This window comes from Podarcis filfolensis (assembly GCF_964270895.1).
Source record: "Podarcis filfolensis genome assembly, chromosome: 12".
Lineage (NCBI taxonomy): Eukaryota > Metazoa > Chordata > Lepidosauria > Squamata > Lacertidae > Podarcis > Podarcis filfolensis.
In genome coordinates, this window is record NC_139614.1 from 25,262,612 (window position 1) to 25,288,267 (window position 25,656).

General features: G+C 42.6%; 1 protein-coding gene across 3 annotated transcripts in view; it reads right to left on the reverse strand.

Annotated features, from left to right (window-relative positions):
• Window positions 1-25,656, reverse strand: part of ABCB5 (ATP binding cassette subfamily B member 5) — a 50,445-nt gene extending 24,789 nt beyond the window's left edge. The window contains exons 1-10 of one of the 3 annotated variants that reach the window (XM_083578479.1): window positions 25,576-25,656; window positions 11,214-11,307; window positions 9,920-10,001; window positions 9,789-9,834; window positions 8,389-8,536; window positions 5,632-5,692; window positions 3,778-3,969; window positions 3,311-3,482; window positions 1,665-1,789; window positions 988-1,165 (exon numbers count right to left, since the gene is read on the reverse strand). In XM_083578479.1, the coding sequence (XP_083434605.1) occupies window positions 988-1,165; window positions 1,665-1,789; window positions 3,311-3,482; window positions 3,778-3,969; window positions 5,632-5,692; window positions 8,389-8,536; window positions 9,789-9,834; window positions 9,920-10,001; window positions 11,214-11,250 (1,041 nt within the window). In that variant the 5' untranslated portion in view covers window positions 11,251-11,307; window positions 25,576-25,656. Of the gene's footprint in view, window positions 1-987; window positions 1,166-1,664; window positions 1,790-3,310; window positions 3,483-3,777; window positions 3,970-5,631; window positions 5,693-8,388; window positions 8,537-9,788; window positions 9,835-9,919; window positions 10,002-11,213; window positions 11,308-16,899; window positions 17,108-17,187; window positions 17,354-25,575 lie in introns of those variants that run through there. The other 2 variants (XM_083578477.1, XM_083578478.1) reach the window with 2 other exon arrangements.

Here is a 25,656-nt window from a genome sequence, read left to right on the forward strand (position 1 = left end):
TCTGTGCAGAGTAGGATTTTGTGTACAGATTGCCTTGCTGGATGTTATGTGCATCAACAAGAAAACAGGTCAAATTATGCATATTGTGATGGTAGATAAGGTTCATACACAGAGAGATTTAGTTAGGTAATGTTAGATTCTGGGCTTAATGGTATTCCCTCTTTAGGTTGCAATGGGTTTATTGGGTTATTGCGTTTGGTTTGATTTTCTGTGCTGTGGTATTGTTGTGAACCACCCTGAGACCTCCAATTATAGGACAGTGTATAAGTTGAATAAATAAATGATGATGATGAACTAAGCCAAGAGAAGAGTACTAGACTTCTGCCCTAATGTCCTTGCCCAATGGCACATACATATACACTTAAACAAACCGTGAATGTTGGAAATTACTGCTTCCAGTATCCACACAGCACCGGTTTGATACAAAGTCCATTACTGCATATACTGATCTGCAGATCAAGATAATATGTGCAGAACCAGGTAGCAAGGCTTCTGTGGGTTGGGCTCAAATCTCCAATGCAGCCTCTACTTATAAGTTTAGAGCAGTGGCGTCACAATGGGGGGGGGGCACTGCACCCTGGGTTCCATGGCTTGGGTGGGGTGACAAGAAGGCACCCCGCGGGTGATCGCGGCGGCGCAAGCAGCCATGCCGCAGCTGCATGTGGAGGATCCTCCGTTCATGGCTGCAGCCGCAAGCAGAGGATCCCGGTGCTGGCGGCAAACGGCCATGTACAGCGCATGTGCGGCATCACGACGGAGGGATCCCGGCACCGTCCGTATGGCGCTGGAGCGGTGCCGCTGGCGGCAAACCGATATGTACAGCGCATGTGCAGCATTGCTACGTATGGCGCATGCTTCCTACGTAACAACGCCGCACATGCCCCCTACGTAGCGATGCCCCACCCAGGGTGTCACGACGCCTTCGTTCGCCCCTGGTTCAGAGATCATTTTTTTAAAAGTCTGCATTCAGCAGGACAACTGACTTACAATTAATACTTTCCCGATATTGTAGTTTTCTTCCTCCTCCACTGTGAGCTTGGTTCCATACCAAAAGGCAAGTGCATAGCATCCATATATGAAAAACTGGGAGACACCCATAGAGACATTGGTGGTGATGCTCTTTTGCATTCCAACAACCCTAGCGTCCTCTAGGTTTGCATCATACCTGAAAACAAACCGCCAAATGTGATTATTTAAGGTATTTCCCACTCAGTTCTGCTTCCATACAGGCAAGTACTCATTGCCATTTATCTCTACAAACAAACCCCATACTGCTTAAATCTTCTGACGCTGCTAGAACCACACTGGATTTTTCCTATCTGAAGGTGTAACCCACTGTTTTAACAAGAAATGTCGTGAGAAAAGCAGGCATGTTTCATCCTGTGATGCCCCTTGGTTGAAGGCAGATGTTTGAAGAACATAGTTCACACTGGCTTACAAACCTGTTTCTATCAGCCATGTTGGATGGGCAGAATTATAGCTTGATCTCCACCTGAACATGCGCAACAATACACACGTTGGGTTCTACACTAATCTGGAGGGATGCTTTCAGTTGCTGATCTCGAATGCTCTCAAATAACGCCTGTTTCAGCTTCTTCAGAGAAGGAACAAATGTACCTTCTAAATAGCTTTCCAGTTACGCTTATTGTTAGAAGGGGCCTTACCTGGCTGTAGCTTTCGCCTGCCCATTAAAAGCAACAACGGTCCTGATGGCCGACAATATTTCTTCTGCCACAGCACCTGCCTTAGCATAGGCTGACAGTTCTTTAGAGGTCAACACCGACAGGAGCTGGAATATGTAAAAAAGGAAACGAAAAATGAAGTTGTTTCACAGAACAACCCAATAAACTCATAGAACTATCCATGTGACAGGAAACGGGGACGGGTCTTTTATTCATAGGCAGTATTTCAATTCTAGCTCTGAATGACCCCTGGTTTACACCAGAGTAAGGAACATGTTTTAGCCCATGGACTGCATTGTCTTATAGGCAACCATCGGCAGGGCTGCATGCCAGTGATGGGCTGCAGGCCAGAGGCAAAAGTGAGGAACAGATCCTGCAAAACTCTCTTCACCAAAGCAAGCAAGATGCATAAGTATAGTTCAAGGGCACTTTCCAGGCATGCAGAAACACTTGAGGTGGTCAAGGAGCAGAGTGGTGAGGCGAGGAGCCTGGGCAGAGTCCCAAGGCCCAGAGAAAGCCCCAGAGGGCTGCATTAGGCCCTAGGCCTTAGGTTCCTCACCTGTTTTGCACCAACAAAATGGGTTACTTGTGCAGACAGTTCTCTTGCATGAGAGACTTTTCTTGATTATATAATAAAGCTGATTATATGGGTTTTAGCAAAATGACTAAAATACTACTTTAAAAATGTATGTGCTGAAAGACTGGAAACTCCTTATAGACTTTTTGAGTGATAAAGAATACGAACTTATGATATCTGGGTTTGAGGATTGAAGAAAATATTGCTTTTATAGAAAGCTGAACTGATGGGTGCTATCTTGGAGTGGATGTTTTGAATAATTTTCTACATAAGGCTGACAGACGAAGAATAAGAAGTTCTCTTTTCCCTTCCCTTTTCTTTTTTCTTTCTTTCCCTTCCCCCCTCCTGGTTTATGTTTTTAGATTATTTTATCTTTGATTAAACAGTATTGGATAGTAACCTCTGTACATTTTCTTTCAAACATTAATAAAATTTATTTTAAAAAATGTTTGTGTTAAAAAGGTTGCTGCTTTTCTTTCAAACAATGAATTCAGCTACGTCTTTGTGTGGGGATGCAGGGAAATGAGGCTGTATCTGTCCAGTTCCTTTCCATAGCTATTTAACTATAGTCATTGGAATCTCCAATTATAAGGCATATGTGCCTTATCAATTAGCACTAATTACAGGAGGCTCAGATGTGGGTTGGGTAGATTTATTATTATTATGTACTTATCCCACCCCTTCCTCTCAGGACCCCTGAATGGTATACATGGACCCTGCTATAGGTCAGGCTGAGAGAAAATGGTTTGCCCAAACTTCCCCCATAAGATTTATGGTCACGCAGCAACTTAAGCCCAATCTCTCTGGTCTATGTCCAACTTTCTAACCACACTACCTCTCTCCTACAAATGGTTAATAAGAATTCTTAACATGACTGGAACAGTTTCTTGGCACCAAGTTATGTCAGATTAATGGGGCACAGTCTTTCAAGAGTTCCCATGCCATCCCCCCCATGCAGGTTTTCATTTTATCCTTCTTTCCTTTGATTCTACACCCTCCTTTGTTGCGCACATAAGGAGAATTTTCGCTTGTAGCAGCTCAGGCAACTTACATATGACCACAAACCCCCAGATACAACGAGAAGCGGGCTAACAGACAAGATAACCAGGGTCAGCTTCCAACCGTGCACAAATCCTATGATAATGCCCGTCAAAAACGTGCTTAAATTCTGCATTATTATGCTGAGCTTGTCTCCAATTCCTTCGTGAATGGTGTTGATATCACTGCAATTAAGGATGAAAAATGTGAATATCAGTTGATGTTTTTATTCAATAGTTAAGTCTTCAACACCTTTTTGAATGGTGTTGAAATCACTGCCATTAAATACAAACTTTTCTCAGTATGGCAGCATATGTACCTTCCCATCCATTTGGTTATGAAGAAGGAATGCATATGCAAACGCATTTAGGAACTAGCCATGTAGGGATTTACACCTGGCCCAAAGCTGTAATCAGTTTTTATTACATGGCACTGACCCCCCCTTTCCCCAGATTATAACATAAAACAGAAACATCTTACTCTGTTAATCTCGTGTTCAGTGTTCCAATCTGGTTGGTATCAAACCAGGCCATCTCTTGGTGAAGTACAGCAAAAAAGAACTTCTCGCGTATCCTTGCCGTTTGTCTTGCGGAACTGGTCACAAAGGTCCACACCTGAATCATGCTGCAGAGCAAGACTCCAAATCCAATACCAACAAAGTAGTAAGCATGTCTGTTGAAGAAACGACAGGTCAATGGGGTATTGCAATCCAACGTTTCTCACATCACGTCCTCCAGGTGTTTGAGACAAGAACTTTCAACAGCACAGGTCATCCCGGCTAATAGATACGATGCGATTTAGAGTCCAAAATCTCTGGAGGGTACTAGGTTAGGGGACGTTATTTCTATGCCACCATTCAGCCAAAGAGGCAGCTCGCAAAGCCTAGGAAGGTGAACAGTGTCTTCTGTGCTACAACTGTTATATTGGGGAACTGAGGCTGCACTCACAGTTAGGAAGTGCAAGTGCAAAACGAAACTGATCCTTTAGTGTGGCAGCACCTACATTTTGTAACTCCCTTCCTGCTGACATTAAGCAGGTGCCTTCACTGTACTCTTTTCAGTTCCTCCTTGAAACATTTCTGCTTATGCAAGCCTACCCAGACATGTGGAAGCTATATGTGTATAGTGGAACTTTGGTTCTCGCACAGCTTAGTTGACGAACAAATCGGCTCCCGAATGCCGCAAACTCGGAAGTAAGCGTTCCGGTTCTCGAACGTTTTTGGGAAGCCAAAAGTCCGACGCGGCTTCTGATTGAGTGCAGGAAGATCCGTCAGCCAATCGGAAGCCGCACCTTGGTTTTTGAACAGTTTCAGGAGTCGATTGGATTTCCGTAACACATGGGTAGGCAAACTAAGGCGCAGGGGCTAGAACCGGCCCAATCGCCTTCTAAATACGGCCCACGGACAGTCCAGGAATCAGCGTGTTTTTACATGAGTAGAATGTGTCCTTTTATTTAAAATGCATCTCTGGGTTATTTGTGGGGCATAGGAATTCGTTCATCTTTTTTTCCCTTTCAAAATATAGTCCAGCCCCTCACAAGGTCTGAGGGACAGTGGACTGGCCCCCTGCTGAAAAAGTTTGCTGACCCCTGCCATAACAGATTAAGTTCAAGAACCAAGGTTCTACTGTATTATCTCTTTTTAGCAACAGTTTAATAATTTTAATAATCTTCTGACTGCTTTTAAATACCCATTTTAACTTATTTTATGTAGAACTACCTAGTTTTTAGCTAGTTTTTTTTTAAAAAAAGGTTTTTATAAAATAAAACAAACAAGCCGTATATGAATTCTGTTAAATAAAGGAACACAACGTGCTTAAGAGCAAGATGAAAGTCCATGGAGGGTAAATCTGTAACTGGCTACTAGCCATGATGACTATACATTACCTCATAAATCAGAGGCATATGTTTCATAGTACCTGTGTTCAAGCATTTGAAGAGTACTCTTGGGAAGAAAGACCCATATATCCTTCATGTCACTCTCATTATCAGAAGAAAATTCTTTATAATGTTTTAATATGATTTTTCAAGGTAATTGGGGAAATAAGCATTGGGTTGTATCCAATGCTGGTCATATTCCTTGGAACAGACCCACTGAAATAAAGTTTATGTTGTGAACCACCCTGTGTGTATAGGGTGGTATACAAATTTAATTCAACATCATCTGAATAGCTGTCACTGGGGAACAACTGTGGGAAGACGGATGTGACTTCCCAACCAGCATCTGGTGAGCCACCGAAGGAAACAGGGTATTGGGCTAAACAGGTCTTTAGTCTTCTTATGTTTTTAAAGTCAGCCATAGCTCAGTTAAATAATAATAATTGGATAGGTCCTTACACGGCCATTTCGTTTTCTATATCTGAAGGTGGACATCCTGAGATATTAGCTAGTTCAGCTCCTGCAAAATAGAAGGCAGAAGTTATAATTATCAGAAGAGGTGCTGCGAGATTTTCTGGCAATACTGTCTTGGCATTTTTACATGGCATTGCATGGCACTGTTAATTACCCGTATTTTTCGCCCCATAAGACGCACCCGACCATAAGACGCACCTAGTTTTTAGAGGAGGAAAACAAGAAAAAAAATATATTCTGAATGAAACAGTGGATGTATGATTTTTGTGGTTCATGCTGTGGCCACAGACATGATATGTGATTTGATGGTGAGTTTGGGGTAGCCCAATGCAAAAATCCTGAGGATCCATGTGGATCCATGCTTTGTAACCACATTTTTGTGCCATTGCAGCCCTACAAAACAGCGCATGCGTGTGTTTTTTGGTGCAGGCTATAGCCATGGACATGTTATGTGATCTGATGGTGGATTTGGGGTGACCCAATGCAAAAATCCTGAGGATCCATGTGGATCCATGCTTTGTAACCACATTTTTGCGCCATTTTTGCCCCACAAAACAGTGGATGTGTGATTTTTTGGGTGCTGGCTGTAGCTATGGACATGCTATGTAATCTGATGGTGAATTTGGGGTGACCCAATGCAAAAATTCTGAGGATCCATGTGCTTTTACCTCTCCCCTCCCAAGCAGCCTCCTTTATCTCTAGAGTCCCTTATCTCCCTCCCGATCACTTGCCAATGTGCTGCTCAGCGGCTTTGTTTCAACACCCCCTTCCCTCATGTTTGCCTTAGTGTCTTTTCCTTAGCTGAAGCAGTTTTCTGCTCCTCCTTTTCTTCTAATTTCTCTCCTCATTGCTTGTTTTAGTATTCCTGTCTCCTCTCCTTGCAAGTTCACTTTTTTTACCTCCCCACTCCCAGGCAGCCTCCTTTATCGCTAGAGTCCCTTATCTCCCTCCGATCGCTTGCCGATCAGCTGCTCAGCAGCTTTGTTTCAACACCCCCTTCCCTCTTTCTGAAAAAAAAGCACAATCTGCTTTTTGCCCCTGGGCAATTTGGCTCCAGGGACCACGCATTCGCTCCATAAGACGCACAGACATTTCCCCTTACTTTTTAGGAGGAAAAAAGTGCGTCTTATGGAGCGGAAAATACGGTATTACTTAACAACGAAAAGTCTCAAGTAAAGAAAGATTAAGAGTCGCAGGCGTTAAGCAGCTATCCGGTTTCTAACCTTCAGACCTGATCTCTTCATGATGAAGGCAACTTTCCTAGGCATTTTAAAAAATATGTCAGTGTCAATAAAACATGCATTCAGTCCATGAGGGACCAAGCATGGCACATTAGTTCTATGTAATGTTTCCCAACTTAACGTAACTGCATTTAACAGAAGCATATGACTGTCACACAGACACTAAATAATACTAAACCCACAACCCCTCCATGGGGAAGTCGCTCATGAAAAAAAGGAAAAATAAAATTGAGGTTGGCAGTTCGAATCCCTGCGATGGGGTGAGCTCCCATTGTTCAATTTCTGCTCCTGCCAACCTAGCAGTTCGAAAGCACGTCAAAGTGCAAGTAGATCAATAGGTACCCCTCCGGCGGGAAGGTAAATGGCGTTTCCGTGCGCTGCTCTGGTTCGCCAGAAGCAGCTTAGTCATGCTGGCCACATGACCCGGAAGCTGTACACCGGCTCCCTCGGCCAATAAAGCGAGATTAGCGCCACAACCCCAGGGTCGGTCACGACTGGACTTAATGGTCAGGGGTCCCTTTACCTTTATTTGGAACCTGTTTGACACATGTGGCTTTTTCATCCCTCACCCCCCCATCCTATGTATCCTTACATCTCTGCTAATGCATTCTTTTAGTATGTAGACATCTAAGTGTGAAACACGCAATTACCCAAACATATGAGATCCATTTTCAAGCCACATTGTCCACACTGTTGAAACTGATGCCCAAGTAGACCCCGATTTGTAGGCCGGATCCGGTTGCCATGGCTGCCAAACAGTAGCCATTTGCTTCTCCCAAGCTAAACTTCCTGTAAAGCAGCAATGGGGAATCTCTGGCCCTTCAGAAGTTCTTGGACTTCAATTCCCATCAGCCCCAGCCAGTGTGATCAATGATCAGAGGTGATGGGGTTTGTAGTTCAAGAATATCAGGAGGGCTACAAGCTTCTCATTCATGCTGTCAAGATTTAACAACTTCAGAAAAGGTTCATTTGTTTTATTTTATACTGAGTGCTTGGAGCAGCCTTTGCTTGATTATAGTTCATCAAGATTATAAATGCAAATGGGGGGGGGGGGAGGTGAATACTGATCTCTAGCATTTTAAAGCTCTGTGTTCTCCAACAATATTCTCAGTCTCTCCGTGTCTAGAAACTCAAGAAGCCCATAATATTCATATATTCTCTCTCTCACACACTGCTTTTTTTCTATAACAATGTCTAGGGGTACTCTCATTTTCCTGCTCATACTGAAATATTGCCTCACAATGAGGCCAAACTTAGATTCACAAAACATTTAGGGGTATGTGTACCCCTGTGTCGTCGTCCCCCCAGAAAAAGCACTGTGTGTGTGTTTATTTATGTTATTTTTCTTTCTCACTATCCTGTGTATGACTGTAACACAGAATGCATTGATGATGATATCATAAAACAGAAAAGCAAATTAAAAATATATTAATAATAATAATAAAAAAGACACTCAATAATCCTAAAAAAGCACAGATGGGGCAAACTTAGTGATTTTTACCTGTAACATTATTGTGACCGGTCAACACAAAGCTGTTTGTCATTTCACCGAAGACGATGATTAAAAGTGGCTGTCCAGTTCCAGCTGCAGCAGCTGCGATTAACCCCACTATCATTAAAATAATATCTAGCCCATCTGCAAAATGAAACTAAATTGAGAAAGAAAAAACAGGAGGAATCAGGTGAAATTATGGCAGAATGTGTGTATATATGTGTGTCTCTGTGTATATGCACGTATGTATGTATGTATACACACATCATACTTAGTCAGCTGCTGGGCTTTCTTTTTGTTCTTCCTACCCTACTGGTGCTCTTCGTCCACTTATGCAGAACAGACATTTGTACCCTCCAACATTTCTCTGATGAAAATAGGGACATTCTAGTGTAGTATTATTATTATTATTATTATTATTCCCCCATCTGGGCAGCTTCCAACATATACAAAAACATAATAAAACATTAAACATTTTAAAACTTCCCTATACAGGGCTGCCTTCAGATGTCTTCTAAAGGTTATATAATTATTTAGCTACTTGACTCGGGGGGGAACCATAACTCCATACCCTCCATCATTTCTCTGATGAAAATAGGGATGTCCTAAGGAAAAGCAGGACATTCTAGGATCAAATCAGAAACCAAGATGGCTTCTGTAAATCCTGGACTGTCCGTGGAAAACAGGGACACTTGGGAGGGTCTGGACCTTACGTCAGAAAGGCCTCTCTCCAGCTGAGAGTTTTCAGTCTTCATTTTAACCTTCTCTCTCTCACACACTTCTCTCTCTCTTTGTTCCCATTGATCTCTCCATCTCTGAGCAACTGGGAGTTGATCCACAGCCCACCTTTCACTTTTAGTTGACTAGTTCCTCACACTAGGTTAGGCATCTCCAAACTTGGCCCTCCAGCTGTTTTGGGACTACAACTCCCATCATCCCTAGCTAACAGGATCAGTGGTCAGGGATGATGGGAATTGTAGTCCCAAAACAGCTGGAGGGCCGAGTTTGGGGATGCCGGCATTAGGTATTCCAAATCTCATTTTGAAGAAAAAGAGACATGGCTGTATTGTATTTGTATTTGTATTGTAGGATCAAGAGGAGGGCCTGGGCTCATATATTTCCTCATCACTCTTCCCCTAAAACAGAGCTTTCCATACCTGACCCTCCAGGTATTGTTAGGAGTCCCATCAGTCCCAGCCAGAATGACCAATGGCCAAGGATGAAGGGAGTCCAACAACATCTGGAGGCCACCAGGTTCCTGTGGGTTATGTTGTTTGTGCTATGGAGGAAATGGGGAAGGGGTACATGTCTCTGAGTGATGCTCCTGATGGCACCACATTTGTAGATGTGAGGAAGGTACACATCTGAGCCAACCAAAGAAAATGACAAAGGCAAAGAAGCAGACTAACCAGCTCGAAAAAGCCAACTGCCTTCCCTTTCTTCTCATTTTTCTTTCTGAAAAGTTTTGAACAGAAAAGCAAGTCAGCTGTGGTCATTTGTGGAAAATGAAAGGCATCAAAGTGCATAAGGAAAAACCTACTTTTTCTTCTTCTTCTTTAAATGACCATTTGGTGTAGGTTCTTCATCCAAATGGAAAGAAGGGTTGTCATAGGCTGGAGGTTCTGTTGATGGGAAAGTCAGTTGGATTTCATAGAAATAGTTGAGTTGGAATCCAAAGAATTCGCTTGAAACTTTATTCACCGAATTCTCCAGGAACACGCTTACGTTTGGCAGGGGCCAGCCCCATACCCTAAACACACCTACAAACTATATAAACCTATTTAACTCCATACTACTGACTCAGGCTGAAATTCTAAATATACTTACTTGGAAGCAGGACCCGTAAAAATCAGTGAGACCTGCTTTTCAGTGAATGTAGAGATTGGACTTGCAATAGGATTGCAAATTTTAGAAGCAAGTCCCTGAAATGTTCAATGAGTGAAAGAAATACTATAGATACTAAATTTAAAATCAAAGCAATTGTTTCTATTACTGATGCAATAATTAATCTGCATTGTGCCTGAAAACGCAGACAATTCTTTCTGTTGTACATTAATGAAGATTAATCGTTGCACTGTGAAAATGTTCCCATTTACCAACAAGTCTGAAAACATGTTAGATTTTTATAGAGACACCTTACTAATATGTGTAAAACAAATGAAATAAGGAATGCTCCGATTGCAGTACACATCATGTGCCAATGAGGTGATTTAAAACATATGGTTTTTTCCCCACTAAACATTTTAAAAATAATGTTTTAATCTGCTAATGAGTTCACAGGTCTTCACCAATAATATCTCAAGAAGATTTCAGTAGACTTCCACCCCCAACCCCCAAATGCATTATTTTCTCAACAAAAAGTATTTTATTACTTGGAAGAAAGGTCATTGCAGGAACAGGTCTTTGGAAATTGTCACACCCAACAAGTCACATATGAGTCACATTATGAAGAGACGCTCAGATCACTGGGTAGGTGAGAAAGTAGCACAATAGCTTCAAAAATGTCCATTTTAAGTTATTAGATGCAGATTGGAAATCTACACAAGTATTATGGCAAAGTTAAAACACATGTACTTCCACAATATTGTGAAAAACTGGCACAAGGGGTAAATAAAAACCAAAATTTGTTGTAATTACTATTAGCCACTTAATTTTTTTTTAAAAAAAATGGGACTCAGAAATAAATATTTGGAGGGGGAAACAACAAAGTAGTTATAGCTATTGAATGCAATTTCATGGCTATCCAAATTCACAACACCTTGCCCTATTTTTACAACCATTCCTAAACAAAGGGATCCAAATATTAAGGAGTAACAAAATATATTACAACTTACCAGTTTTGGGCACATGATTCACTGTGTAACTTCTCATGGTTTTGTTCTATGGTCCCGTTCTATGGTAGAGAAGTAAATGGTGTTCACCCCAAATCTGTGTAAAAAGAGCACACTGATATAATATACTCATTTTTAAAACTGACGTTCATACATTTTATTTAGATCACCTTCATTTTTCCTTATTTCATTCTTTTTACATATTTGTATCATTAACACCCTCTGGACAGGATCAATACTGTATAATATAATGATTCTGATCCTTATTAAACACCGAGATGTAATTTTCATGGTTTATTTGTGGAAATATCTGCTTATTCAAATTGGGGAGCACATCAGAAATATGCAAAGGAAATGGTGTCTCAGAGTGCCAAAATTCTGACATGCTTTTTCCATACAAAAGGTGGCAATCACATACCATCAGCACTTGAAGTGTTTAAAGCTAAACCCCTAGTGTGTATCTGAAGAAGTGTGCATGCACACGAAAGCTCATACCAAGAACTAACTTAGTTGGTCTTTAAGGTGCTACTGGAAGGAAAAAAAATATTTTTGTTTTGACTATGGCAGACCAACACGGCTACCTATCTGTAACCCCTAGTACAGTTATTACATGGGGCTCAAATCTGGACAGGTGCTCACCTTGGATCTACAGAAGCTGTTCAGTCTAAATTCCTAAGGCAATTTTTTCCTGTTCCATCCTGTGTTCATTGTGCTTAGAGGCTAACCTCCCCTCTGTTGAATTACAGATTTGGTGTAGGACATTTAATTATTGGCTTCGGCTAAATTTAAACCCCACTAGTCTACTACCCTTAATATCGCAGGATTGTCATGAAAGCACTTGGACTAAAATTGTCAACCAAAAACTTTATTTTTCTGGTTTAACACCGCAACTGTTATTAACACTGGGCTTCAGTTCAGCAAATAATTTAATTAGACAGCACCTATATGATACTGAGAAACAGAATAATTTGGTCACGATAGGGAAATTTTGTATGATTATTTTCCACCTAGCCATTTTGATATGTTGGCACCCTACTTGCAAAATTTAACAATTCCAAAATACAGACGCGCTTTCACTTATGCAAGATTAAATATACTGAATTCAGCTGTACTCAAGGGTTGATTTCAAAAATTTTCGCTGCTTACGTCCCTGTGGAGATGGCAGTATTGAATCAATGGCTCATGTGCTTCTAGCTTGCACTCTTTATAAAGATTTGAGGAGTGAAGTTATTACCCCTCTGCTACTGTTCATGCTGGGTTGCTCAACCCAGTAGCGGAGCTAGCAGCTCCTGCACCCGGAGCGGCGTGGCGATCCGCCCACAGGGCGATCGGCATGGCAGCATGATCCTTGGGGGGGGGGGTCCAATCGTGGTGAGACAGCACAATCCTCCCAGCAGGCAGCCAATCGTGGCGAGGTGGTGTAATCCTCCTGGCAAGGGGCCAATTGCAGCGACCCGCCCAGGAGGGTTTTTGTCACCCCCCTCTGGGATGGCACCCGGGGCGGACTGTCCCCACCACACACCCCTTTGTACTCCCCTGGCTCAACCATTGCTACTGTGTCCTTTCTTCTAGCAGATTAAGTTAATCAGGTGACAGCAAAAAATGCAAACTTTTCAGCAGGGGCAATTAGAACAAGATCTATTGTTTGGTTATGGATGTTAGACCTCCAGAATGTATGTTGTATAGTTAAGTTTTTACCTCTATCTTCAGTATATTGTATTTTATTTTATTGCTATGGCTAGTGGCTGATGCAAATAAAGATTCTTCTGATTCTGGTTCTTTGGTTAGACCATATTATTGCACACAACCCCAGTCTCTGAGTGGCGTGGGATTGGAGGGCTTCCAGGCACTTACGCAGGGGTCGTGTTTCCTTTTAGAAATGAGACACAGTGGAGACTGTGGTGTCATTATGATATATGGTTTATTTATTCTTATCTACAACCTGAGCCTGCGGTAGAGGGGTTCGCAGCATTAGCATCCCAAAAGGGTCTTGTTTCTCCCATAGCCACAGCCTTGGATTCCAACAAAAATCAAACACTGTGTTCCGACTCTGTCTCCAGCTTGTTGCTTTTTCTCTGGTTCACATCACAGTCCCAAAACTCTCCTTCAAACTCTGCCTTTGTTTGTCTAAGTAGGGGCCCCCCAATCATTTGCCGTCTCACACCTAGCCCCTTAATCCTGTGTTCTCGTAATGGACCATCACACAGGCGATCACCTTGTCAGGAAGCTAGGCTGGCTGGTATTTTAACACCTGCTGGTTCCAGGGGTTAAAAAGGTCTCAACTTCCCCCGCAACTCATAATACTATAACTAAATCACAATTTCGACAACAGCTGTTAGACAAGGAAAAAGCCTATAAAACAAAACAATATTCTCACCACATATTTGTGCTGAACAGACAAGTTTGCACTGTTACCTTTATTAGCACCAATTCATTTGGTTGTTTATTTGTTTTTAAAGACTTTAAGATTGCCTTTGTAGTTCTGAACTAGCACATAGAATCAGACCTGAAAACAAACTAGAGGCTATTGACGGGAAAGTGAGTGCTTGCTTTCCCTCTGGAGAGCTCAACAGCTGCTCCTGGGCAGGCAGTGCCTTGAAATCTATTTAAAGAGAAAGAAAGGGGAGGAGAACAAAGTGAGGATGGAGAGAAGGAAGAGGACAAGTCAGGGCCTCAGAGGGGAAGAGAGAGCGAGGAGGCAAGGACGGAGCAGCCACTTTGTAGAGGGCCTTGAGATCTCACATCTGTACATACTCCAATTGACAGCAAAGAGGGATAATATTTTCAGACCTACCCCAAGAAGGAAGGGGGCTGGAGGAGGTAATCTAACTAAGAGGAATTTCCTCACGATTCCAAAAACAAAAGAAGAATCAGCCCATGAAAAAAGGAGCGGAACACCCCAAGAGATTTACACAGCATCATTTCCTGAACAGCTTCACTTGGATCTCTTTCTGTGGCACTTGCTTCCAAGTAAGAGTGTCAGAACATACCTCAATCCTAAGCACAGTATTTGGGACTTAGTTCTTTGAGAAAGAGCGAGTTTCTGCAATTATACATCTGGGTGTAAAAGGCAAATCAGGACACTTCTGTTATTTCAACCTAAGTGATTTGTAGATCACTAATCATCATGTAAACAATACAGTACTATAGAAATTGATTAACAGTCTAATAGACCACCTGCAATAATAATAATAGTAACAACAGCGACAACAACAACCCCTTTTGGAGGGAAGGCTTAATCTGATGCTGCCAAATCAGATGTGCAGTGTAATTTTGGCTAGGATTACGACCTACCTGAGACCCAGAACTTTCCCTTCCCCCCTCCAGGAGGGCAGTAAATTTCAATTTAATTTTCTTACAGGAAAAATCTTGTCCAATGTGCTCTCTTGCAGAGGGTTCCTAACTGGGGGTTTGTCCTGAGTGTGGCCTAAATGGTGGTTTCAATAGGGCTAGGAAAGACGGGGGACAGGGGGCTTGTTCACACAGAATCAAGGGCAGATCTGTGTGTGCCCTGGTTGACACTCAACTGAAAGCCTGCTTCCCAAACACCTAATTGTTGCCACATGCACACCTTTCCATGTCAAAGACTGGGACCCCAATCACACTTATTGGGGATATGAAACATGTGCCTGGAGGGTAAGGGGTTCAGTACTGGACTGGTGGGAGGGACTCAGTGTTAACAGTCCACAGGTTAGGGGGAGCAATACTTTCCTTGCCCCGGATGCTGGCAACCCATGCTACACCCACTGTCCTGTGATGCCCTATTGCACAAATGACATGGATTAAAGCAAAGGTTCTCAATCTAGCACCACCTTCTGGAATCGATCTGACAGATAGGAGGAGAATCACAAGTGAGTTTGCATTAAATTCCTGTCCTCAAATCTGGTACACAGTATCATGGGTTCACGGTATCAAAAGTTCCCGGAGAATGACGGGGATTTCATTTCCCCTGTCCTTCTTGAAGTAAATGCAGTCCACCAGGGCCATCAAAGCAGCTTCACTGCCAAACCCAGGCAAGATACTTATCAGTGTCATCCAAGAATGCCTAGAGTTGGAAAGGCCACCACTTTGGATAAGCAATTTGTTCAAGGGCCAGAAATTTGACCATGGGCAATAGGGACTAGTGGGAGATGGGTTGGGGGTCAATGTGTTGTGCAGGAAACAATTGTTCTTAGCATACTCCCTTTAATAAGCAATTGCAAACAAATGCAAAAGCTTTAAACACATTATTGGAAAAAGTTAAGAAGTTGGGAGGCATCTGTGTAAGTGCAGGCATCCAAGATAAACAGATTCATATACATGAAAATATGTTTTAAGATAGCTTTTTCTTGGCCGAATCTTTTTTAGTACAGTATCTTGTATTTGCACTGTTTGATTTGTTTCAAAGTGTCTTTTGTATTTTGTTATTGTAAACAGGCTTGGGACACCGCTGCGTGTTTGAAGCAGTATATAAATATACTAACTAACTGTAAAGGAATTCTGTCTTTTTCCTGTTTGCAGTTCTCTATTGTGTAAAATCATTCTACCATTCACCGATTCAGTTTGACATTTAGAATCCTGTTATTGCTGCGTAATATATCTGAACAAGTAGAAATTTTCAAGAGTACTCATTCTCTGGATTTATTCACAGTATAATTTATACAGAAAGGATATTCCCTTGATGAACACGTATCAGCGGCAGAAAAGGTGCTATGTGGCACCTTAAAGACTAAAATTTATCACAGCACACACTAGCCTTGAATCTATTTCTACCAGATGAAATTGTTTCATCTTTTAAGGTGACACAACACACAGACATACTGTTCTGTTTATTTACTAATAAAGCTACTGTTCTAGAATACAACGGAGATTCTCCAAAACTCAAATGGATTAAAAGAGGGCAGGAAGTGACTTTGGATTGTTAGAGGCTACAAGAATAAGATTAGTGTTACAGTTTAGACTTATTATAAGTTATTGTAAGTTTAAGTTAAGTCTGCTGCAACTGGATTTCTTACGGACAGTGACAATCCGGAATGTATATTGGATTTGTGACCATTATGTTCATTTGCCTTCAGTAGCAGTAAAGCTTTGCTGGATGAAATACAATTGCCTTGGGTCTATTTGGGCGGGGGGAACCTGCAAAGTTTTTACTCTGCTAACTATAAGTGGGAGTTCTGCTCTGGATCAATATTGAGTAGAATTTCATGGATAACCAAATTCTGTTTCCCCTCAGGATAATGGGCTATTGTATATTAATGGACGTTGGGTTGGGGGTATCCCTGGGAGATAACTGGGATTACCCTTTGATTACCCTGACCCAAAGTAAGGACCTCGGGAAAGGGGAGGTGAAACTGGAGAGATAGTTTGGAGGCAAATGCCATTGCCTCTCTCTTCCACCACAGCTGAAAGAATCCAAAGGCAGCAGGTTGTGCAGACATGTGTCAATCCATCCTAGGTGCATAGCTGAGGTGGGGCTTCTGCCCCAAAGGCAGAGAGGGGGCCTCACCAACATTCTTAACTTAAATCGCGCGCGCGCGCACAGACAACCGCTTGGACGTGTGAGGATGTCTCTCTTACTAGTAAAGCCTCATTACTTTACTCTTTACAACGCGTTGCTAAAATCTGGCTTAAAAAACGAAGCATTCTTAAGGCGGCAGCCCTGTAAAACCACTTACCCGCGGTAAGCCCTACTGATCTCACAGCAACTTACTTCAGAGTAGACACGCGCAGGCTTGCACTTGCCAAGCAGCCAGAAATCTCTAGGCTCCACCAGTCCTATAGGCACTTCCCTGGGGGTTAAGTGCCACAGAGTGGGACTTACTTCAGAGGAGACTCCTAAGATCAGTGGGTGCGTTTGAAAAGCAGAAACTGCGGTCCAAAAACTTTCTGGTCGGCGGAAGGAGTCTGCCGTCGGATGCAATGAGAGAAGCCTTCCAAGTGTGACCGCTATCCCTCCTCTACCCCCCCCCCGCAACATTGCAATCCTGCAGCAACTCACCTGGGACCCGATGGGGACCTGAGACGCCGCTGGCGCGCGGCAAGCCCAGGCGCTCCGGACCGGAATGCCTTCGCCTGGGGAAGCAGCGCGGCTTTAGTCCAACAAGCCTCGCCTGCGAGCTGCGCCGCGTGAACGCCCCTTTGCAGCTATAAAGGAGGCACGCCCAGATGGCTCTTTCGCCTCGAGGAAGGTGGAAGGTTGCGTGACCTGCAGAATTCCCCTTAGCAACCCTAAAGCTAGGAAAAAAGGATGAAAAAAAGAAAACCAGTCCGGAAGCAGATATATGCCTCTGTCTGGGTCTGTTGGGCTCAGTTCAGTGGCGAGCTCCGAGACGACTTTTAAAATGAAAATGCCATGTAAAATACTTGGAAATATAGGAGCAACTGACCCTCCTCCTGGTATTTTGAGAATGCCTGGAAAGTCAACAATAATTAACTTGGGCGCTGCAGAGACAGAGACTTTCTATTTTTGTCCAGCTCAGCTCAAACGTTGGTCCGGATTTATCCCACCCATCACAGGCTTCGCCAATCTGGTGCCCTCCAGATGAGTGGGACAGCTACAACCACACAGTTTTCTATGTAGTTAAGTCCCGAACCTGTACCTGAAGATCCTTTAAGCATGGCTCATGTTGACTACAATTTGCTTTTCTGCAAGCAGCGGCATCCTAGCTTGTGTAGTATTTCAATGGCCAAACCACATGAATGGGGATCGATCTGATCAATTGTCTGAGTGCCAATTAGGTATTTGGGACCTGGGATATCAGGCCCCACTGATCATTGTAATTGGATAATTTACATCAGGGGTCGCCCACAGAGGTTTTCACTGGCACCCTTGGCAACCTATTTTCTGATGGGTTTTTCCAGCACTGTCTCAAAATTTGAGTCATGCACAAGGGTCCAAAAAGGCGGATAACCCCTGATTTACATGTTATGATGGCAGCATGGGAGCTTCTCCCAGGCAAGTGACTTCCTTGTAGCTCAGGCAACTTTAAAATGCCCCTATCAGGTGTCATATATGGTTGTAAATATCTCAAGAACCAGCTTAAATGTAGAAAACAGCTCAGGAATGTCGTTCTTAAGTACAGCTGATGATCCGATTTATATACTGCACCAACCAAAATCGAAAGCCAGACTACACTGCCGTAGCACATGCATGTACCACAAATATAGACATAATGCATACATCCTTGCAAGGTCCATTCCGGGAATTCTTATTTTCAGTTGTAAAGGCAGTTTAGAGCCCTGCGCTCTTTGGGCTGCTACTCTGATGTTGAAATGACAACACACCCTCGCCCATAACACCATTCCAGGCAACCTTGGTTGTTGCTACGTAAGTGAAGCTTGACCTTAGCTTTTCCAACTCTGACCATCACCGTTTTTCTTTGAGGATGACAGCATTCACTTCCTCTTTCTGCATAGCTCACGGTATGATTTGCATCATTTTAGAATTTTCGTCCAAAAATAAAATAAAATACATAATTGTAGTGTACTTTGATGGCTTTGGTACAGCCAGCAGCTTCTTTAAAAAGCAGAGCAAAATTACCTCGGGTCTAGCTCTAGCTTGAGAAGACACTTGGCATGCTGTGAAGGGAATGTCTCCTATATCAAAATCAGTTACTTTGCTGCTTCTTGTGTAGATATTACTTGGGGCGCGGGGGGGGGGGGGACACAAAAATCCAGAAGTGAGAAGCACAATCCAACTTCTGCTATCAGGGCCCCTGGGAGGGCTTACCTTCTCCTTTCCAGCAAGAACACTAGACTGTAAGCAGTTGCGGAAACGGTGTGGTTTGGTTGCAATATCTTGCAGTTTTTAACTTGATATTACTGCTGCCACTGAGGGAGGGAGGAGAAGAGGGTAAGATACGATATTGGTGTTTTTATTTCCCTACTCTATTAGCAAATTATTCTGCTGTATTTGTTGTATTTTTATCGCACTACACTAGTTAAATTGAGGTGGGCTTTATTAAATACTACACTTTGAAATCTCACCTGTTTGCTGGGGACAATATTTGCCTGCGCCGTGGGAGATGGAGGGGAGGAGGTATCCCGCCCCCCAGGTCGTATACATTGTATAGATTTATACTGGCCAGGCATTTGTGTAAGGGTGTAAACCATTTCCAGGTGTGACTTTACGGATACTATTTGGCATTGAATTGTTGCTGCTATATGCCCAGGAACCTCACCAAAATGCTGGAAAGGATGCACCTCCACAGGTACATACCTCCACATGTGGTGGGAATGTCCCAAAATCCAAATCTTCTGGACATCAATCATACAAGAAATATGCAAAAGAACTAAGCAAGTATTAGAAGTCACCCCAGAACTGGCCCTACTAAACATCTTCCAAGATAATAATGGCTGCTCACATCATGAAGAGCTCATAACACACCTACTCTCTGCAGCCGGAAGCATCATAACCAGACACTGGAGAGACCTGTCAGGAGGACGCATGGACCAATGATATCAAATAGTATGGGAAACAGCCTTATTAGAAAAACTCACCAATAAACTGAAACTGACATGGGGACAAATAGAAGACTCCTTCACTCCAGTATGGTTCCACTTTATCACATATACAGTCCAACAAAACAACAATAATCCCTCAACAGCATATGAATCAATCTAGCTAACCTGATCCAAAAACACACACACATCCCACTCACACACGAAAACAAAGTTCACCACAGCCAATCAAAAACAACCACCCACACCCTAGGCCGCCCCCCAACCTCTCTCACCACCAAGGAAATACAACAAGTGAATAGTAAGAGAACCCACACAAGTGACGCTGAAACAAAACACCACACATACACTAAGTAGAAGAACAGAGGCATCGCCACCCGACCCCACCCCACCCCACTCACCATTCCCCCTCCCCCTCCCCCTCTTCCCCCCTCTTTTCTTCCTAACCTAACACTGTATGTAACACTAATGTCTCACAACAAATGAAACTGATCTGTAGAAAACGCTACTTGGAAAAAGAGAGACAATGCACATATTTTTGTAAACAAAGAAATCTTTAAGAAAAATATATTAAAACAAAAATGGTTGCTGCTGTGACTGCAATTTCAATTAAATGATGATTTATTTTGTGCAGTTTTATTAGTTCTTAGCTGCCTTGAGCTCCAGATTGCAGGAAAGGTGGGGTGTAAAAATCTTGAAAGAATGACTGAATAAATAAATAAATAAATAAGCAAAACACTACAGCAAGGCATGACCTTAGCCATTGGCCAGAGCCTCAGCAGCTGTAGGCAGCTTGCTTTCCCTTTCCTTATCAGAAACAACTCTGTCCCAATTGCCAGCTGACAGAAGTGACAAGAAAGAGGGACTCAACTCTTGCTACAGTCACCAGTAAGAAGGCTCAAGGGCACTGTCTCATTGCACAATGTTTAACAAAAACACAGGTAAGGAAATGCCAGCCTTTCTTCAGTTGGATCTGAATGCTGGTTTGCAGGTCACAAACTTATTGTCTCTGTGATCTCTGTTATCTGAATACGGAAACAGGCAATACAATATGTATGTACCAAAGAGTAGATGCAAGAGCCACAGCTATTTCTATTTTTTAAAGAGTAGCTTGTTACTTGGCCTATAAAGAACGTCAAATGATACGTATTATTGGACTGATTTAAAAATTCTGACCACAGAAACAAGAGAATGCTAAGGGCTGAGGTTCAGGTGTCAATGTATTCTTCCTTTCAGAGGACAGCCCTCTGTTTGAAGATCTGCTTAGGGGGTCTTTGAAACTACCTATCAACAGCGCCTAGAAGCAGGGGTGCAGGCCATTATGGCAGATGCATGGTATTTCAATTTAAACTGCAGCAATATTTCTGAAATTGAATCTGTGAATATAGATAAGGATACACAATTTTTATGGAAGCCATTATTTTAGTGATGTTGGAAGCAGAGTGATGTGTAAGCAGCTAAACAAAAAATGAACCCAACCTGTCTCTGTAGTTGGGTTATTTGTATTACATATATTCCTGAGTCCACAATATCTGGCTGGCTGTGCCAGACTCCCTTGTCAGACCTGGAGTGGGTGGAGCTGCGCCATTGGACATGGCTGCGTGAAGGTGCCCAATGTCCTCTAGTGTTCTGCTGTCAGAAAGCACCTCACACACCTTCAGACAGGGACAGCCAACACCCCCACCTGCTTTTCTAGAGCATGGAAGGCTAATGGGATCGGCGTTGCTTATTTGGTCCTGCATGGTCAAGGCATCTTCCACTAACCCAGAAATAGTACCTCGGGTTAAGAACTTTGCTTCAGGATGAGAACAGAAATCACGCGGTGGCAGCAGCAGGAGGCCCCATTAGCTAAAGTGGTACCTCAGGTTAAGAACAGTTTCAGGTTAAGAACGGACCTCCAGAACAAATTAAGTTCTTAACCCGAGGTACTACTGTACTGTATTAATTGTTCATAGATATTTCTAACTCATGATTGACTAGTTACAGATAGGTAGCCGTGTTGGTCTGCCATAGTCAAAACAAAAATTTTTTTTTCCTTCCAGTAGCACCTTAAAGACCAACTAAGTTAGTTCTTGGTATGAGCTTTCGTGTGCATGCACACTTCTTCAGATACACTGAAACAGAAGTTGCCAGATCCTTCTATATAGTGAGAAGGTGGGGAGGGGTATTACTCAGAAGGGTGGTGGGAATGGGTGGTTGGCAGATAGCTGTGATAAGCCTGTTGACGACTCTTAACGACTGCAATAGGTCTTACAGGAAAAAGCAAGGGGTGAGAAGGTGAAAAATGGCTTTGTCATGTATAATGAGATAAGAATCCAATGTCTTTGTTCAGACCAGGTCTCTCCATGGTTTTAAGTTTGGTAATGAGTTGCAATTCAGCAGCTTCTCTTTCCAGTCTATTTCTGAAATTCCTTTGTAGTAATACAGCTACTTTGAGATCTTGATTGACTAGAAAGTATGGTACATACTTTGAGATCTTGATTGACTAGATCTTGATTGACTAGAAACCGAGATCTTTGAGATCATGATTGACTAGAAATTTAGGAGTATAACTCAACTGCTTTCCTTTTTCCTAGAGCAAACAACACAAGCAATGTACTTCTGCATGGTAACAGTGTTTTGTTTGTTTACTAAAATAGGAAGTCTTCGACACCAAATGCCTTCTGTCCTGGCATTAGTCACATTTGGTTCCGCATGAGTTTCTCCATCTTCTCTACTACAATAGGTGAGAGGTATAACTATAGCCATACATTCTTTGAACCTGTGTAAAACCCAACATTGATGGACATCAGCAGAGCTTAACTGATGAAAATAAAAATTAAAACAGTCAGGCTATCATAAATTTAAAAGATTAAGGCAGCCTTCAGGACAATGTAGGCTTCCAAAAGCAGTCTTGCCAAGTTCCTATAAATGTTCAGTTAACCCTAACTGCCTTCTCTTTGGATGATGTTATAAAAGCATCCAACACACAAAAGCCCCACATAATGCTGTTTTACTGCACTGTCACCATGGCATTCCCATTTTACCAAAGACAAAACATCCAGGGCTTTCACAGATGGGTAGAACCATCTTCCTTTCCTGCTTCTCACCTTGAACAGTATCTTGATGTACCGAAATTAAATGGCAACACTTTCCCCATGCCAAGGAAAAGAACATTATGAAAAGCACAGGATGAAGCTTGATTTTTATTATTATTTAAAAAGCAAAAAAAAAAAAAATGGTTTCAACTTTCCTATTCCTTCATCCACATTCACGAGATGATCCTTTTGAGCTCAGCATTAATTAATCCAGATTATATGTGCAGTCACTTAGAATTCTTACATCTATATGTGTTCACTGAAAGGGCTATGTATATATGACACATATTCTCTTCCTTCCAACAATTAACCAGAGTGTTAATTGTAGGAAGGGAAAACCAGTCCATATTTAGTGAGCCCTATTCATGAGATTTGATTGGTCCATATATGTCTATATGTGAGGGTCAGAGCAGAGCCTAGTTATATAGAATCATAACATTGTGGAGTTAGAAGGTACATCCAGGGTCATCTAGTCTGCAGTTGTTGTTGTTGTTTAGTTGTTTAGTCGTGTCCAACTCTTTGTGACCCCATGGACCAGAGCACGCCAGGCACTCCTGTCTTCCACTGCCTCCCGCAGTTTGGTCAAACTCATGCTGGTAGCTTTGAGAACACTGTCCAACCATCTCGTCCTCTGTCGTCCCCTTCTCCTTGTGCCCTCCATCTTTCCCAACATCAGGGTCTTTTCCAGGGAAACTTCTCTTCCCGTGAGGTGGCCAAAGTATTGGAGCCTCAGCTTCACGATCTGTCCTTCCAGTGAGCACTCAGGGCTGATTTCCTTAAGAATGGATAGGTTGGATCTTCTTGCAGTCCATGGGACTCTCAAGAGTCTCCTCCAGCACCATAATTCAAAAGCATCAATTCTGCAGTACAGGAATCTAAATTAAATCATCTGTGACAGATGACCGTCCAACCTCTGCTCAAAATCCTCTAAAGAAGGAGTTTTGCAATGAAATTTCAAGTGACTCCTAATTGCAGGGAAAGAACCTCTGTACCCACAACTTGCAAACATAGGAGCTTCATACCACCATTTCATAAACACAGATAGGTTGGGAGAGCAGGAGAAGGGACAATCCTAATTCCTACTCCATAGCAGCCTTAAGTATATGCCCTCTGTATTTTTGGTAATGACACTACAACGTAATCTACCTCACAGGGATGCTGTGAGGATAAAATGGGAAGGAGCAGAACTAGGGTTGCCATGTGCAGGGCCATCTTAAGCATATCCGGCGCCCTGGTACAAAGCTCCCTCCGGCACCCCCCCATTCCCCAGAGTTTTTTTAGGGAGGACATCACTGCTGGCGGGGCTGGAGGAGGTGGGCAGCGGCTGGAGGGCAGCTCCTCTGGCGGGGAAGAGGCGGAGGCTGGACGCGGCGCCTCCTGGCTCAGCTTGCTGCTTCGTGTCGCGGTGGCCACGGCAGACGGAGGCTCTGGGCACAGCGCTGCTTCGGCGCGGCATGGCAAAGGTGGGCGAGGGTGGTGAGCTGATGCCAGGAGGCACCGTGTCCAGCCTCTGCGTCTTCCCTGGTGCCCTTCAGAACTTGGCGCCCTGGCACCCTGCACAACTAGCCTCTATGGGTAAGACGTCCCTGGCCATGTGCCCCCTTTTTCCAAGACACGTCCTCTTGTTGCAGGGTTAAAATTTGAGACAAATTGCATTTATTTTCTTTTTTTATATATAAATATTTATTCAGTTTTCCAATTTTATACAAACAATAAAGAAAAAGAAAAAGAAAAATATTAAAAACAAATCAATTTCGATATCAATTTTTCAATAACATGTTTCTTTGACTTCCTCATACCTCCCCTTCTTGTTTTCCAGTTCAAAATGATTATCCAGCAAATCCTAATCCTTAACATTCCTTTTAACTAACACCTTATTTTCCAATCAACTTTTTTTAAATTTTATAACTTAAACAATATTTATCCCATTTCTTTTTATCATAACAGCTAGAGACCACATGAATTCAATCCAGCATCTTTCAAAGTTCATTAATTTTGCAATATTTCTGTAAATAGTCCTTAAATTTCTTCCAGTCTTCTTCTGCCGACTCTTCTCCCTGGTCGCGGATTCTGCCGGTCATTTCTGCCAAACCTGCATTTATTTTCTTTGAATGGCCACCATAGCATCCTATTTTTTTGTTCTTCAAAATATGGCAGCACTAACCTTGAGCTCCTTGGATGAAAAGTTGGATATAAATGCAGCAAACCAGCAAATAAAAACGTCTACTGCCCTCCAACCTTCCCCTCCTGATCCTCCACTCCAAAGAAAGAGAATGAAAACATCAGAAAAAGTCTTCTTTAAATGGGAAGTCAGAAAGTTTAAAAGGTTTAGAAGTATGCAGAAAGGCAAGTTTTAGAGGGTCAACTATTTTTTTGTGGGGGGTGTTACATCTGAGGTAGCAAAAAGTTCATGATCTGATGTAAGCTAAGGGTGCTTTCAGCTTATATTTCTTGAATAGCAACTCCTCCTCCCACCCCATAGCTCTGAACCAGAGAAGAGTTTCAAAAGAAACTTATAATATCTCACCAGGAAATCTACTGTTCAACATGGGGAAAGTTAGAAACCACACTGTCTGAAGTATATATTCTGTGTAGAATATAAAGTTTAGATTCTGGCCACAACCCCTGCGCTAGAAACAGGGAGGGCATGGAGTCTTTGACAGAATATGGAATGTGTACCTTTAAAAGTGGAAGATGAATAAATCTACTTTTGAAACATGAAAGAGTAAGTGCTGCAATAATAGCACAAAGTTTTTAAAGAATTATCCAACCCGCCCCCCAATTCATCCCACCTGTCAGTATTTACTATTGATAGTTCTGACTTTCTGGTACCCACCCCCCATTTTTACCTTTTTGGGATGACTCCTTAGCGAGGGTTCTGTTTGCTCCTCAGAGTAAACAGAAGCGAAACCTTGCAGAGGTGGAGTTAG